The sequence below is a fragment of the Anneissia japonica genome, unplaced genomic scaffold, assembly GCF_011630105.1.
Source record: "Anneissia japonica isolate Jap-2015-1 unplaced genomic scaffold, ASM1163010v1 scaffold287628_len271844_cov180, whole genome shotgun sequence".
NCBI classification, from domain to species: Eukaryota; Metazoa; Echinodermata; class Crinoidea; order Comatulida; family Comatulidae; genus Anneissia; species Anneissia japonica.
Genome location: NW_022698634.1, coordinates 4,348 through 21,567, shown reverse-complemented (window position 1 = coordinate 21,567; position 17,220 = coordinate 4,348). Strand labels below are relative to the sequence as shown.

Here is a 17,220-nt window from a genome sequence, read left to right as displayed (position 1 = left end):
CTGAAAGGTCATTGTTTTTTCAAAAAACAAGGGCCTAAGACGACTGAAAAGCGGAGTAAGTTCCTCCTTTCATTCTGCCGGGTAAAATCAATTACTTTAGGCGACGTTTGTAGACTAACCAACACGTACCAACGTCCGCATGTCGCGCTAGCCTTATCCTACTCTAGGCCTAGACTAGCTAAGATGGTATAGCCTATAGGCCTAGCCTTCAATGGACGAAGGTCCCAATGAAAAACAACGTCGCTCCTTGATAGCTAACATTGTCTATTTAACATCACAATAATTCATTATTAGACCTATAGTTGTTTTTTGAATAATTGTACTCCACAAATCTCAGCCGATACCTCGCACAACTGGAGTAACGTCTCGTATCTATTGTCGTGACGTCATGGCTCGCTGGCTCACACTTGCGATGTCTCGCACTTGTGATCAAATAACACGCTGGCTCGCACTTTGGCAACACTCTTTGGCAGTCAACTCGCCCCTAGAAAGCCCGCCCTTGGAAACTTGCCCCATAAAAAATGTACACTTCCTAGACCATGCAGTCTTCAAAATAAAAATTGTAACCTTTGGTAATCAACTACATTTTCCACATACATAGAAATTTTTGAAACTTTATTTTAAAAACCTAAACCATAATTCACCACTATAGACACTTTTTGACAAAAATGAAAAATTACGACTTTGTTACCAATGAGAAGTGCTCTAATATAGACAATGGGTCGTGTCTCATATTATTTGTTATATTTTTATTATTCATTATTTTCACTTGACTCGCATAAATAATTTTGTTCGAAGAACATTTATATGTAGTTGTACTCCGCAGCACTTCACTTGCAATTTGGAATTTCTAGTTGTATGACTAGTTGGTGCCCTTTTCTTGTTATTTTGGGTTTTTTTTTACACAATCGCCTCTGTGAAACAGTTTGACTGGGTCCGGGATTAGTTTCAATATCGCCGTCACGTAATATTTTGAATTGAAATGAATTGACGTGATTGGAATGATAAAGTGTTCTCGAAACAAAACATTTCTTTTTGTATTTCGGGTTATTTGTGTGCCACATTATGCATATTCAAGTGAAATTCAGCAAGGTCGGAAACGTAAAATCTGTCGTAAAAATCTTCACATTCCAGTTCCAGAGTTCCTCCAGTGAGCTTCAGTTTACCTCGTGTATTGACATTAAAATATTCACCATCATTTACCTTTTTAAAATGTTCAATAGATATAAAACAGTAGCAGTAAAAACATCATTCTCGTAGAGTGAATCTGGTACCGGTACATTCCAACAGATTTCAATGATGATGACGATGGTGGTGTACTTGTTATGCTCGTGTGGTCACAGTGTGCAAACATGCAAAAAACATTCCAGTAGAAATAAAAGTAGAAAAAGGAAAAGCACATGCTAATGAAGTGTAAAACAATTCAACCTGCGTGGTATAAATGTAATGCATTGATTCTTTATAGTGTTTTCCCACTGAGAAATCGTCCAAGAAAGGTCCAAGTTGGTTGAACAATACTGGAACAAAAAACAGACTTGTTAATGAACTTGTTTCTTTATTTACCTTTTGCATTTACAAATCAAACTTTTTATTTAAAACAGCAAAGATGAAAATCGAGAAACAAAATATATTTGAAACTTATTTAAGTTAGAACGTAAACACCTAATTACAATTGAATACACAAGTACTATTTTACTGGTGACTGCAATACTTGTATTTTGCAATATATTAATATAGTTTTAAGTACTCAACTTAAAGCGATAAATTTATAAGCAAGAATGTATTTTATTAGACTAGCTTTTAATATTTAGCTAAATTATGTGAACATTTTAACTTTTAAGTATATAGATTATTCTTAATATTTTATTTTAAAAGTCCGTCCTTAACTATTGGGTTTTATGTTATCATTATAAAATTATTGCTGCCATTATTTTTATCATTATATTGTACCGTAAAATTTAAATGCAAAGTAGACAAACCTTTGTTTGAAATATAATGTGGGTGTGAATCCCACAATAGAGAGAAAAAAAATCCAGTAAAAATCACATAAAAATATGACGTATGTATTTGATCTTGGATAAAATATTACAATATATAAACTCTGATTATTAAAAGTAGAATTGAACTAGGCTAAGGGAATGCTCTTGTGCCTCCACTTGCGTAACCGGCGTGGTTTCAATTTTCAGGAGAGAATAAGTATAAGGCCTGGGAATACGTCCGCACTGATTCATGCATTATTAACACTGTAGTACAGTTTTAATTATGACATTGTTTTATGATAATTTGATTCATATATAAACTTTATTCACGAAAAAAAACAAAACAATATACACTCGTTCAATCAAGAGATTCTTGAAAACACTAATAAAAATTTGCTTAAAAGTTAATAATCATTTAAAGCATTCCTTTATTGTTTTTTTGAAAACTCTAATTGAAATTGGCAGAATTTTAATATTTATATTGAGGGTATTCCATATGGTCGGTCCTCGATATGATAAACTTCGTTTTTTTTTAAGCCTGTGTGTGGTAGAGGAATTAACAGGTTTGTTTCGCTATGTCTAAAGTTATAAAAAAATATAGTACGTAAACAAATTATTTAAATATGGTGGAGCATGAACCTTAATTACTCTATAAATGATTAAACAACATTCAACTGAAATTGCCTTCTGTGATGCCTCATTACTTGGTGTGTCCCCTTTTAGACCACACACAATTCGGGGAGTTCTCTGTATCCTTTTTAGGTAAGTTTGACTACAGTTTCCCCAGACTACATATGAATATAGTCTTTGAAATCTGGGGAAACTGTAGTCAAACTTACCTAAAAAGGATATAGTTTCACTACAGTTTCCCCAGACTACATTCATGTCATGAAACTGTAGTCAAACTAACCTTTGGGGCTTTTACTGCATTGTGGACCTATCACTTTTGAAATTCCCGTCCCTTTGTGCTACACTGCGTTGCTTTGTTCCCTCTGGGGTGTGCCTGTTATTATAGTCCTTAAGGCAGTGATTTGTTAGTATTTTGTTTCTATTTTATCCTACTGTTATTGGTTTATTATATGATATTGTTTATATACCCATATTGCTATATATGAACCTGTTTCATGTTACAGCTCTATGTACCTGATGATGGGCTTTCCCGAAACATGTCGTATAAATACATCTCACTGAGGCAGATGTATGTGTGTGTTTTTAGATTACACATTTTATTATCTACGTTTACAATAACCATATAAGGGCATACTTGAAAGTCCATGCATACTGTAAACAAATCAAATATAAACGGATATTCAAGTTTGTTTAAATATTTTATCAATGGCAATTAAAGTGTGTATTTTAATCATTAGTCGAGAGTAGGCCTACGTATGCATAACTGTTAAAAGGGACAATATGAAATTTCAGTCTACTTTTAAGCTTCTTCTTGGAGTGTTAATTGTATCACCGGTAGCTTCGTTCTATCCAAACCGTCTTGGTTTGGTACAGTTAACAAAAAATGACCATACTTTAGAAGATATAACCGAGAGTGGTATTCTACTAGCTGTTGCCAAGTACTTTGAATCTATTCCTCTACCTGATAGACCGACACTGAACCCAGGAGATCTCACGGAACTAGAACCACTAACCGCTTCAACTCTGTATAGCGCATATTATGGAGGTAATAAAAATTGTCAGTATTTCAGAATCAGGCGATTATTTTTATTATTTCTATTGCCCTATCAAAAAATGGCGGCTACACCCCCTTTTCCTCCAGTTTTTAAATATTCAAAAATCTGTATGTCACTCACCCTTCCCAGTTTTTCGTCAAACAACTTTTTATGTCTTAGAAAATATAGTTCTACAACATATCAAAACATTTTTTTTTCACATGTAAACATATTTGTTTGTCCTAATGTTCCAACAAGTAATATTACTACTACTGAGTTTTGCATAATAATTAATTGACTGGAAATAAAATGAAGTAACGTCTGCAAATTGGCGTAGAGTGAATTATTTCGCACTGTGAATAATAGATTGTTAATACCTGTAAATTAAAATTTGTTTAAAACGGTGTAAGGGCTTTCGAGACTAATATACACCTTTAACGGCTGTGAGATATTGTAAACAGTAGTGTATCATAACAGTCTGGTCTCTACACCACAGTCCCTTACCTATGTTCACACAGGCACCCGCTGCGTTTTGGTAGTGAACTCAGGTAAAGAGGTGTACAATAATCCGTTGCATATCAACCTAGAATATTCACAAAAGGCGACATTGGTTTGGCCAGCAACATAATGACGAACAAAACAAGGACCTTGAATAATAAATTTACATGGCAAAGCCAACATTATTCACAGCATTCTTTAAGATATAAACATGGTCCTAAATTGTGTGCGTGGGATTGTAATAAATCGTCTATGTGTTTGAACAAATCGATTAAATTTTTAATCACCCTTTTCTAAAAACATCAAGGTTGAACACGTTTGAAATCATTAAACAAAAATCCATAAACATTTGCGCAACACAGATACTCCAGATTGATATTGGTTTTTGTTTCAAGGCTGTTATCGGGCGAAAGCATCATATGATATTTGTATCATTCTGTTTCCCAGTACAGAATTAGAGAAGGGTGGTAACCATAATATCCCCCAGTCCAGTCTGAGTTATCAAAATGCGGGTGGTAGTACCTAATAGCCCCCAGTCCACTCTGGGTTATCAACATGCGGGTGGCAGTACTTCATAGCCCCCAGACGCTGCCTGTGTTTCCAACAGTTGGTATATAATAATTAATTAATTATTTTGACATTTGTTTTGTTTTATGTTCTGTGTTAATATGTATCTAGTATACCACCACAAATTCCATTATTTTTATAAAGACTGAATTGAATTAAATCACATGCCCTTCAAATACAATTCAAAATGTAGGCCTATGTAAAAATATATTGCGCTATATTAATGTCTCAGAGAACGCCGATACCTTCTTGTTTATCATAAGTTAATAAATTAGATAGCATTGACTGTCTCTCAAAAAACCTGATGACCTCTAAATACAAAGTACAAACATTGAATGAAATATCAATAACGAACTAAAGATTGGCATTTATCGATTACCAAGTCAATCAAACCAAGTCATAGTGTGCCTTTTTTAGAGTTTTAATTGTAAGTTAAAAACTTAATAAAGTAAACGAAATTAATTGAAATCTTCTTTTTAGCTCATTATAGATAGTATGTTTTTAAGAATGTGTAAGATCATCATAGATTTTATTATAACCTATATTGATGTAGCCTTGCTGCCAGAGGGAATAAATGTTCTTCCCTTTTTAAGTTATGTATATTATAAGTGATTCCACTATCAATATTGCTGGCAGCATGCAGCTGTTACACTCCCTGATTGTATTCGAACCCTTAGTGAAACTGGATTTAGAGCCAGGCTCCGAAAGAAAAAAAAACATGACAGGGTGTTTGACAATAAACTCAGGATAATCACCAATTCAAAATTTTCAAAAATATGGCATTTTACAGTTCATAGGTGACCATACGCAATATAAAATTTATTTAGTTATTGTTTTTCTCGTGTTTTGAGGATAAATAAAGTTAAAGTTTAATTTTGAAGAATACATTGTGATAAATTATTGGTTGTGTTTCGAGGGTCTAGAGGCTAGGCTTCATCATTGGAACCATGATCTACTGCAGTAGATATTTCAGATAAAACAATTTGGAGCCGTAGTTGTAGCTAGCTTCAAGCTAGCGAGGGCTTTTGTCTCAATAAATTTCGTTACTCTAAAGAAGGTGCTGGGAAGATGTACAATATTTCATTTGTAGTAGACATTGTTTTCATAATTTCATGCTTTATGTTGTGAAATCGTGTGTCTAAGCTTTAAGTTGCAATCCATACCTGATGACGTTACTTGTTTTCTTGGGAAAAAACACTTTATATCCGTTTGTCTGTCTTCACCTGGTCGTTAGTGACTAAGTAGAATTATAAGACTTGGAGTGCTAATACAGGCACTTAAGTAGGCCTAGTATTATTGTGCATTATATGTTTTCCTGTCATAACTGAGCACTCGTGTTAGCTAAATTACAATAGAAAAAATATATAAAAATACCTATATAATTGATTAAATAATATTCTTTTACTTCTAATCTACATATTTAGATCTACGTCCATATCGAATGTTCTTGACGGTCTAAATACCATTTCAATAGTTTTCATTGACAATTTAATATAAACAATAATTAATTTAATATTCTGCTTCTAAAACTCGGATTGGCATGCTTACATAAAATTATGTCATACTTTCACAGATTTATTGCACATGAGTATGCCTATATAAAATGCATATGAGCTATATCTGTTAATATAGCAGGTACCTCATTTAGCCTAATCATTTATATCACCACGATAAATGTTTATAAATGATTGTTTGTATTTAATACATCCTGTAGGCCTACATGTTTTACAATGTTAATGATCTTATTTGATAAAATTGGTAATTATCTAACCACTGTGAACAATCGATGTTTAACAAAAACATTTTATCTCTTTTTTTAGTAGGGAAGGTTTCACCAAAAAAGTTCGAAACAGCAATAAAAGAAATAGTTTTAGAAAACATTCGTATTTCCAACAAGAAATCTGAAAAGGCATATTGGCATATGAATGGAGAGGCAATGAAAAAAGGTGAGGATAAATTAATGCCTAATAAACAATGTAGCCAAAAACAAAAACAAAAACAAAAACAAAACAAAAAAACATAATATTACGATAAATAAAAAATCAAAGAATATTGGGCTTTCTTAAAACGCTAGCGTTTTAGCTATAAATCATAATCCGATCAATTATCATAGATAATAATGTTCCCCTTTCTTTACAAGCAGCCTCATAACTATGGTTTACGAGGGCCTATAAAACGTCTTATGAGTTTACATTGTTATTTTTTCTTTTAACAACAGGAAATAAAAAGATTAAAAATCTGCGTACTTCCATGAACAGCGTATTGAATGATACGATACCAGATTACAGTGTCGCTAGGATGTGGATTGGACGAATCCTGCACATTATGCAAATGTTCTACAGTAATACAGATTGGCTTGAGATGCAAGTTTACGAACATTATCTTATAACTAAATTAATTAAACCAGAAGTGGTGAATACGTATGCTGACTTAGGTTTGTACTATCATATTTTTTAGCTAGAGTTCAATGAAAAATACATTTTCGCATAGAAAATCAAGAACCCATGAAAAAGGAAGTTGGTTATCTTCAATGATTATGTAGGCTGTCGTTTGTCTTATAGCAAATAAACTGCGTTCTGCTTCTCCCGTAACACAACTTAAAAAGTTGTGCAACATGTTCAGATATTTGGCCGGTAAAATAACAGTTAAAAAAATTCCCAAGGTAAAAGCTGGAACACATACTGGAACACTTTGCGCCGTGATTTCCATTTGTCGTAACAACGTCACCGTGGCTAAATTGTTATTGGTTGATCCCTAAGTCTATAATCAATGTTCCAAATAAGGCATTTTATATCTTTCAGGTATTAATGGTAAGCCGTTTTTAGCGGTTGCGAACCCAGGACAGGAGACATGCTTAAATTGTAAAACCGGGTATGGAATTATGATATAATTAGTCATACCTTAAATTGTTTTAATAGTATAACGTATATAATGTATAGTATAATATATGCATTTCTTAAAGGTTAAAGAAGAAGAATCTACTATAAAATATTGCCCCAAATGGAATTCAACCTTATTTTCTGCTACGTATGCAGACGGATTATTAACTTGCGTTTCAGCGGCCTATTTGGAATTTTGATCCCGATTAGAAGCAACTGATTTTACACATTTCTTTTGCAATGTGAAACAATGCTAGTCAACACACTGCGAATAACAGAGATCAATAAACAATGTGTGTCTCTTAAACACTGAACCTTGTGCAATAATGTATGGTGCTACCATTATGTTTATATTTTTTGTTACTGTATGTTTGTATGTAGGAAAATAAAATTTCGTTGCCAATTTGTTTAACTTGTTGATGACAATAGTTGTTTTCTGATTCTACTTCTGATACTCCCTCATGTGCATTCTTAAACCTTTTCTTTGAGGGAAATCTTCAAAACTACTATATATAGGCCTCTAGGCCTATTGAATTAATAATATTAATAGATTCGTGATGCTAATGTTTTTTACAATAGGTTCTTACGTTAAATTTTGAATATCTAGGGTTGGGGAATACGAATGTTTCTATAACCGGCACAAAGCCATCAAGGGTACTCGGTATACAAGCGGTTATCTTAGTGGTCAAGATGTTATAAAACCCGAAGGTTAGTTTTTTAAATATTTTACAAACCCAATTGCTACAGACCCCATATAAATACGTGTTACCCTGCAAGTATTATAAAGATAGTTTCAAATACATAACATGTTTATATTGCGTTTTAAAATGGATCTGTCCTTGAAACAATTTTCTCTTGTAGAAGCAGGGAAGTGTTCGCATGGTGGGACTTTTGACGAGACACGACACACAGAAGCAACTGGAGGAATTAACAAACAGACAACCGACCCGTTCCTATCACCCCATTATTATTACCACAAAGATGCTGCAAGGTTAGCATTTGAGGCAACCATGGACTATTTTGTTCATCCTGGTATGTTATTTTCATAATGATTATAATAATATTGATTACGATGATGATAATTTTTGTCTTGCGAAGGATTCACTGGTTAGAACCTTAGCCTTCGGTCTAACCAATCAGAAAAAACAACAACAACAGCAACAACGACAACAACAACAACAACAACAACAACAATAATAATAATAATAGCAAATATATATATTTGCAATAGCAATAGCAAATATAATATTAATAATAATAATAATAATAATAATAACAAGCTCTGTGGTCTAGAGGTATGATGCCAGGCTAGTGATCTGGAGATCGTGGGTTTGAGTCCCACCCGAGAGCAACTTGCGATTTTTTCGCAATTGTTTTCAAATGTACTGAGCATTCACTGTACATTTCCACGTCAGGTAGGGCAAAATTACACCTATACATGTTTCTCCTGACGCAAATGCAGTTATTGTCTATTACATCACGACAATAACAATTACTATCAACACTGCAGTACCCTCTACTTACTTGGACTCGAATTCAACCCTGACCATCAGGCGCAAGCTCGGTGGTCTAGAGGTATGATGCCAGGCTAGTGATCTGGAGATCGTTGGTTCGAGTCCCACCCGAGAACAACTTGCGATGTTTTTTCGCAATTTTTTTCAAACGTACTGAGTATTCAGTACATTTTCACGTCAGGTAGGGCAAAATTACACCTATACAATAATAATAATAATATAATAATAATAATAATAATAATAATAATAATTATAATAATAACAAACTTAACTACTAAATATGACAATACAAACAAATGTAAAACTACTAAATCATTACAATATCAATGCAACTTAAAAAGCCCAAATTTTATCTGTTGTGCTTATGAGTATTTTAAATAGTTCAGTTAAGTTGATATTGTCTTTAGATTGTATAGGCCTAAGTCTTTTTTTGTTATACTGGCAACGCGCTATATAGAACAGATTTCTTATGTTCCGGTAATTATACGTTATAATATGATTATTTAGTTTTATGGGTTCATAATTTTTCCTTTATATTTGAACATTATTTCTATATGATGTTGCATCTTTTAGCAAGAGTCGTGAGTTCAACACGAAATCCAATCATGTGACCACATTAACAAAACCCTGCCTGAAGAAAACTATTATTTCAATCCTTTTTCAGATTATGGAATTTTGAACACAACTGGAGAAGTTGATTTCCGAAGTATTTTAAACCTTGGAACGGGTGCTACTCTTGCAATGGTTATCGATGACACTGGAAGTATGTCTGAAGAGCGAGCATCTGTTATTGCCGAATGCATTGCCATTGTTAATAAAACAGCTGGCACAGTAGATGCTCCTTACAACTACGTCGTAGTCACGTTTAACGATCCACGTAAGACCATTTTTAGTATTTTTGAAATACAGTATTAAGTAAACATTTCCAGCAGAATACGTTCCATGTAACAAGCAAAAAGTTTCTTTCAAATGTAAATGCTCTTTAAGTTAGTATGATGTATCTTATATACAGTACAACCCTGTTCTTTGGGACACTCCTATTTAGAACACTATTAAAAGAACATTTTTCTGTCAGAATACTCTTTAAAGAACGCTTTTCTGTGAAACGAGGGGAAATATATTTTTAACATTACCCCTATTCCACTTTCTGAGTGTGCTAAATGGTCAAATAACTTAGTCTATTTTCATTGTATCTTAAGTCACAAAATAAAAAATAGTTCATTCAACTTTATATTTTGATACCTTTTGAGCAATACACTAGAATATTCTCTCCAAAATCCTTAAAGTGAACATCAGTATAGATCTACTGCATATTATTTCGTAAACCAATCTTGTCAATTTTGACCCTTAACCATGGGGATTTCTTTTTCTTTGTTTTTCGTGTACTTTCATAGTACTCTAATCCATGCCAATTTTCTACTGTAACACCCCTATTAAGAGGACACTTTTTGTCACAAAGATGTCTCCTTAATAAGGGTTCTACTGTATTTCATATTATGCTGTTTGAAATCCAAAGGTGTATGCCATTTGGAGAGTGAAGTTAAGTATCCCAATGTCAACTGTAACGTCTGTCTGATAGATTTCTCTAAAAAATGTAGGCCTATTATTATTTTCACACACACCTTATACACATAAGCACACATAATATACATATATATTTGTATATATATATATATATGTATGTATATATATATACATACACACATACACACACACACACACACATATATATATATATATATATATATATATACAGTATATATACAAATATATATTGATTTTTATTTTGATTGGCCAGATGCTGCTGTTTTACCATTCACAATTGTAATGTCACCCTGACCAGCCATTGATTTATGCCAATTAGGGCCAAATAAACTATTGCTGCAGATAAGACCATGTCATATATTTCTTTTAGTCGTGGTGCTTAGTAGCCTATTGTATTAGATATGTACAGTCAAGTTTCTCATAGATGCTCAAGCGCTGACGAAGGTAACAGGAATATTTCGCAAAGAAAAATATTTTTTTACAAAACATAAAAAATACGAACATTCTAATTCCTGTCTCTTATACACATCTAGATGTGTATAAGAGACAGTATATATATATATATATATTTGATATGGTGTCACCGTTAATGGATCGGTGGGTTGGCTGTGTATTTAAAAACATCACACCTATTTTCTTTTTGAAATATAAACCAACATTCTTTGTGCGTAAAGGGAAAGTTTATCAACCTTCACTTGGATGTTAGTTTATGAACGTGAGAGACAGCGAACTTCCATCTGTGCCAACAGATTCCACTGGATACCTCGATGGCGATCTGCTGTTGTTTGACGCATCACCTAGTCGACGGTAACATGGAACAAGATAGAAGTGAATAAATCCTTGACTACTTCAGATTTAACTTCAGTCTATTCTGTGAAAGTGTTGTTTTGATTAATACAGCATTGAGATTGTTTATAAAGTTTCTTGATAAGGATGCATTACGTACATACATACATATAAACAAGTTTTTCGGGCTTTTAAAGTCACTGAAAGTTATGTATAAGTCAGCATTCCATTCAATGCGTTACTCTATAATGTTGCGAAGAGCAATGGTCGATACAACTAGGCCCTACTGCTTTTTTCGGATTAAGGAATTTCAGAAGATCTTGCCAGTATTAGTAACAGAGATATCCTCTCAAACTCTGGCAGTTGCTGATGTCAACTTTTGTTAGTATAGTTTGCAGATCAGTCCAGACGTGTGTGAGCATAGGTGTACATTGTATTTGTAATTGGTCATACGATATTAATACTAAAATAGTAAAAAAAATCAGAAATGCTGATATTGCATTTTTATGTTTTATTAGTTTATGGTCCAGCATTCGTTACCAGAGACCCAGATGAATGCATTGAATACCTAAAGAATATTTATGTAAGCGGTGGAGGCGACTGTCCCGAAATGTGTTTGTCTGGAATTGAGCTTGCATTGACAAATTGGTAAAGTACAGTCTTACATTACAGAAAAATGTAGTGAAACGATCTTTTTTTGCTTTCGGAGTATATAAACAATTCTAGCAAACCGTTTCTTGGTAAATTTACAAAAAAAAAAAAAAATAATAAACACAATAACACAAATTAATACTCAAGGGTACCGCCTTCCAGAAATTTCCAAAATATATAAACTCAAAAAATGAAATATTAGTTGGCAATAATATTATTAGTAACTTTTAACATAAACACATAATATAGAAGAGAAATTAGAGCACAATTATCATAGACAACAGTGAAACTCTATTAGAAACCATTAGCAAGATCATTGTTGTCCTAGGTAAATAATCTTTAAAAACTCAATTATTAATGCGTGCTAGATTTGATATAACATTATTTAGGTTTATCAATTTTTAAAATTTAAACTGTGCTTTAAATGAGCACATCTGTGCTATTGTGCAGTTGGAACTTCGAGTTCTTCAACTTCATTATATTGATTACTGTCTTGCACATTTAAGGTTATGCACCGTATGTGCATTAAACAAAATTACTTAACATTGATATCAATTATGTTAAGCCTTCGTAATTCTGACGTATACGTGTTCACGGACGCTGACCCTAAAGATGAATCCAAAATGTTGAACGTGGTTGCATTGGCGAAACAGACTAATTCACGTATACAGTTCATCTTAACAGGAGAATGTCCTACTGCAAAACGGCGTCGAGATATTGACCAGGGTATGTATCATTTTGTATTAAAATCGTTTGTAATTTGCCAAAAGAATTTAAATGTGATACGTAAACCACAGACTTATGAATAAATATAAATGAATCATCTTCATGATAGGGGGCGCAATACAGTGATTGTGTGTGATCCTATTTGACCCGGATATTCACTGTATTTTTCGATTTTATTTTTTTATTTTTAGGAATTATTAATTTCTAACAATGCTGAAACAATGAATTTAAAGCATTTTATTAAATATTAGTATAACATGACTTAATTATTATTTGTCTCAGCACTACTTGTAAACTAGGCTTACGACATCCATGTAAAACGTGAATATTGGTCTGGCTCTTCTATGTTGAAGAACGAATAATAAAACAGAATAATTATTGGCTGGGGCTAAGGGGGGTCGCCAAGGGCCCCGTTGGGGGCCCAGGGGACGAAGCCCATGGAAGCCCCTGAATAAAAATTTTATTAGATATTTTAGGCATCAAGCTACTGTAATATGACATTATAATTGTTGTAATTTCCGAACAAAGTTGAAGTTGAGATTGTTTCTACGATCACAATAAAATGTATCATGAGGAGTATCTTTGATATGATATTCCCCTACAAAACCTTCTCTTCTCCCCCGATGGATAAAAATTACCCTGATAGGACACCAGAAATGGTACTTCAAAAGTGGCGTGTACAAGAATTAGAAAAAAGAGGGGTCCAGAGAGGGACTTCAATGATCTGAGTGTCTACCCACCTCAGCTCCATGGTTGGGGCTGAGATAAAAACAAAATATGATTATGGCACCCTAGATGGCCGGAAATGGCACACTAAGATTTAAATTTGAATACAATTTTGTCTGTTTTCTGCACTTTTTTATATATAATTTTGATAGAATTAGGAGGGTGGGCCCGTACCGACTGGGCTCTCCCGTAAATCCGCCATTGTTTAATATAACATTGACATAGCCTATCATTTTTTTTCACAATGACTAATTCCTAAAGTCAAGCGAAAGATTTTTTTATTTAATCTTTTACAACGTAGGCCTATAAATGGCCTAATTAAGTATCTTGTTTTTGTTAAATTAGGTTTTAGAAATTAGAATTTAAGTGTGGTTATATTAGGCTAGTTTGATGGTTTAGTGTAAGCCAGTCAGTTACACCTGGTTACACTTAAACATAAAGAGAACTAGAGCATCGCTTCATAAAGAGTGCCTACATCTACCCTGTGCCTAAATACAGAATTCAAGCAAGGCGGCCGATTCCATTCTTTTCTTCATGCTTCACATGATTACAGACGTCAATCAACATGGTGGCTCAACTCAAAAAGGGAACATGTAATGCTCCTTTATAAATAAATCTATATTGTATAATAATAATAATAATAATAATAATAATAATACATAGGTCGATTTAAAAGGCGCAAATAGACAAGTAAAGGTCTCTAAGCACCAAATAATAATAATAATGATAATAATAATAATAATAATAATAATAATAATAATAATAATAATAATAATAATAATAATAATAATAGTAATAATAATAATAATAATGACATTGCATAGCGTTCGTTAAATGAATAGTCACAAAATAACAAATATTATAGTCACGTAACATCAGTCTGTTACCGGTATATCACATCCAGTCTGTTTTATTATATTATTGTTAACTTAACAACATATTTCAAAGTAAACATCAAAATATTTGGTTGGTAAAAATTATGAATCTTAATAATATTAGACACTCATATTTTGACTTGCAAGTTGTAAAATTCTTGTGAAGCCAAGTGTTAAATACAACTGTCACGTATCTCTTATAGGCTAAATTGTGTTTTTTAAATATTTATTACAGAAAGTAGTACTTTTGCATTTAAACAGTATTTCATAGGCCATGAGTTGAATTTCCTTGTTGATTTGATATTTATGTGATGGTTAGACGCGTCCACGCATCATACGTAGTAATACAGCTGTGTCCGACAATGGACCTACTATGAATAAAGAAAATATATTTTGGGCAAACTGAACGAATACAATTGATTAAAAAGCGGCTCTTTTAGTTATAATCAAACTTAGATGGGCATAGGCCTTAACAAAGGGTCCAGTGAGCACAATGTTTTTTTAATGAGTACCTTAAATTAGTTGCATGATTATGCAAGTATTACTTTTAATCACGTAACGTTAGAGCCTTCATTCAGTATTTTAAAGGTATATCAACATTCAGTCGGTTATATTATTATCGTGAACTTAACAAATATGTCAAAGTAAACATAAAAGAAGGTGATTTATGTTATGTAACTTGTTTATTTTCTTTTGTATGTATTTTCTTATGTTAGATATGAATAAAAAAAATTGATTTGTTTTTAGGCCTATGATATATTGCATGACGGATGATGATCTATGATGGATGAATCATTCGCATTAAACTTCGTTTAGGCCTAAGCAGGCAGTGGTGGTGCCAGTAAACCACTGTATGGGCATAATTTGTCCTTAATAAGTCCTAGTTTCACAGCATAGAGCGAAGTTTATTAGCTTACATAATGGAATTTAAGTAAACTAACAGTTATTTAGTAGGTCTATTGTATTAGCAATCTGAATGATTATTAAAAACGATCCGTTGCACGCGCGTCGTGGCGTTGCATTCCTCCTAGAAATCCGTCGGCCAACGACTGTCTGGCACAGTGAGTTTCCTGATTTACTAATCAGCCAATTAGGCCGAGTGCAACGCAACATAGTACAACGCAAACTTATATTTTATGTCATCGGTCAAATAGTATTGGTTTACTGGATTTCTTGAAGAAAAAAAAACGAGTCCTAAAACATTATAATCTTTTACAATATTCAACTGTTTTAAAATGTTTTTAACAGAATAATTTTACTTTGCTTTAATTTCAAAATTAAATACCTGATTAACCAATTAATCAATCCATCAATAAATATACGAATTTATTTCCTATTTCAAAAAACACAAAACAACTAAAAAGTTGGAATCAAATCAATGGATACAAAGACAAGAAAAATGGAAAAGGCTGGCAAAATGTGATCAACTCTAGCTTCTGTAAACGTTGATTTAATCTCATTTAAACATTGAGCCGAAATGTCACATATTTTAATTTGTGTAAATTGTTAATGTTATAAGTTAGGTTTTGAGATTATATACAATGATAAAAAATAATATTGTGACTATTTATTTTACTTCATTTTCTTAGTTAGTTCATTAGCAAGTGGTGGTCCAATGTCCTCATCTTCATATGATATGATAGCGGAGGAAAGCGGAGGTGCTGTTTATCAAGGGAGCAAGAGTGAAATAGGAGAAATGGTGAATCTTTTAGACATAAAAGTTGGCGCGGCCACTGTGTACATTGCTAAAAATTACATCACGAGATTCCAGACTTCGTTATTTGCGATTGACGAAACCCTCAGCACGTTTACCATAACAATTTCATCAGGATCGTCGATCAATGCAATTGTTTATAACCCATTAGGTAAGCCTATTTTTAGTAAAAGAATAAGAGTAAAACTATAGGTATGTTTTTCAGCAGATGCATGTTGATTAACTTGAGAAGTTTGAGAATCAGAATCAGAATAAATATTTAATTTTCGTAAAATCATTACAAAGTCATGAACATATAAATTAACAATTTTACAATTTAGGCTATAATGGTGATTCATATTTTACGACGCACTTTTCCTAGCCAGTCTGAATCCAGCTAGCTATCCCAGACCTGCTCGATAATGGTACGTTCCTGCTTCTTACCAGCTGGCAGAGAAACCTACAACCATATGTTTTAGATCCTTGTGTGCTCTAAATTTTACATTAAGTCAAACAATAACACTCATAACACAACATATTACTTAATGAGTATGTAGAAGGTGGAAATGAAATACCTAAAGGAAATTGGCCAATGAAATACCTAAAGGAAATTGGCCAATTTAAGGCAAAAGATACAACAACAGTACAACGCAGGTTCATTAACAATGTCAGAAGGCTATACCAAAGCTTCGAATTTTGCGCGGGCATAATGCCTAGACAGATTGTTCATTCATAATGAAATTAGTGTTTTTACGGTGAATTTTTTCATTCAATGGGAATATATTTTATATGAGAAGAATCTATGAATATGCAGCTCTAATTTTACAGGGGGGAACAACAAGATATTTGATTGGTAAACAGCCGAAATGGCAATTTAATGCCAACAAAGTCGCTAAAAACAGGTAAAAAGGTAGCCTCTACGCGGTGGGCGGTCAGCATACCACCAATCGAAAAGTGAAAAATGACGGTGACATTTTTCTAGCAATACACTTGAAACAAATACTAAACAATCAGAACGGAATTGCCTTTCAAATACCGAAGGGAACACAAAAATCGACAAGTATTTGCTGAGATTGACTGTGGAAAGACGAAAAATGACCCAAAACGAGCTTATGTC

At 33.0% G+C, this 17,220-nt stretch overlaps 1 protein-coding gene across 1 annotated transcript in view; it reads left to right on the top strand.

Annotated features, from left to right (window-relative positions):
- Nucleotides 1–3,357: 3,357 nt before the first annotated feature.
- Nucleotides 3,358–17,220, top strand: part of LOC117102696 (von Willebrand factor A domain-containing protein 7-like) — a gene marked incomplete at its 3' end in the record, with an annotated part of 18,118 nt that continues 4,255 nt past the window's right edge. The window contains exons 1-10 of the mRNA XM_033243081.1: nucleotides 3,358–3,654; nucleotides 6,532–6,654; nucleotides 6,927–7,142; nucleotides 7,510–7,579; nucleotides 8,195–8,295; nucleotides 8,449–8,619; nucleotides 9,766–9,978; nucleotides 11,951–12,080; nucleotides 12,649–12,809; nucleotides 16,000–16,275. Of these exons, the coding sequence (XP_033098972.1) occupies nucleotides 3,390–3,654; nucleotides 6,532–6,654; nucleotides 6,927–7,142; nucleotides 7,510–7,579; nucleotides 8,195–8,295; nucleotides 8,449–8,619; nucleotides 9,766–9,978; nucleotides 11,951–12,080; nucleotides 12,649–12,809; nucleotides 16,000–16,275 (1,726 nt within the window). The remainder of the gene's footprint in view (nucleotides 3,655–6,531; nucleotides 6,655–6,926; nucleotides 7,143–7,509; nucleotides 7,580–8,194; nucleotides 8,296–8,448; nucleotides 8,620–9,765; nucleotides 9,979–11,950; nucleotides 12,081–12,648; nucleotides 12,810–15,999; nucleotides 16,276–17,220) is intronic.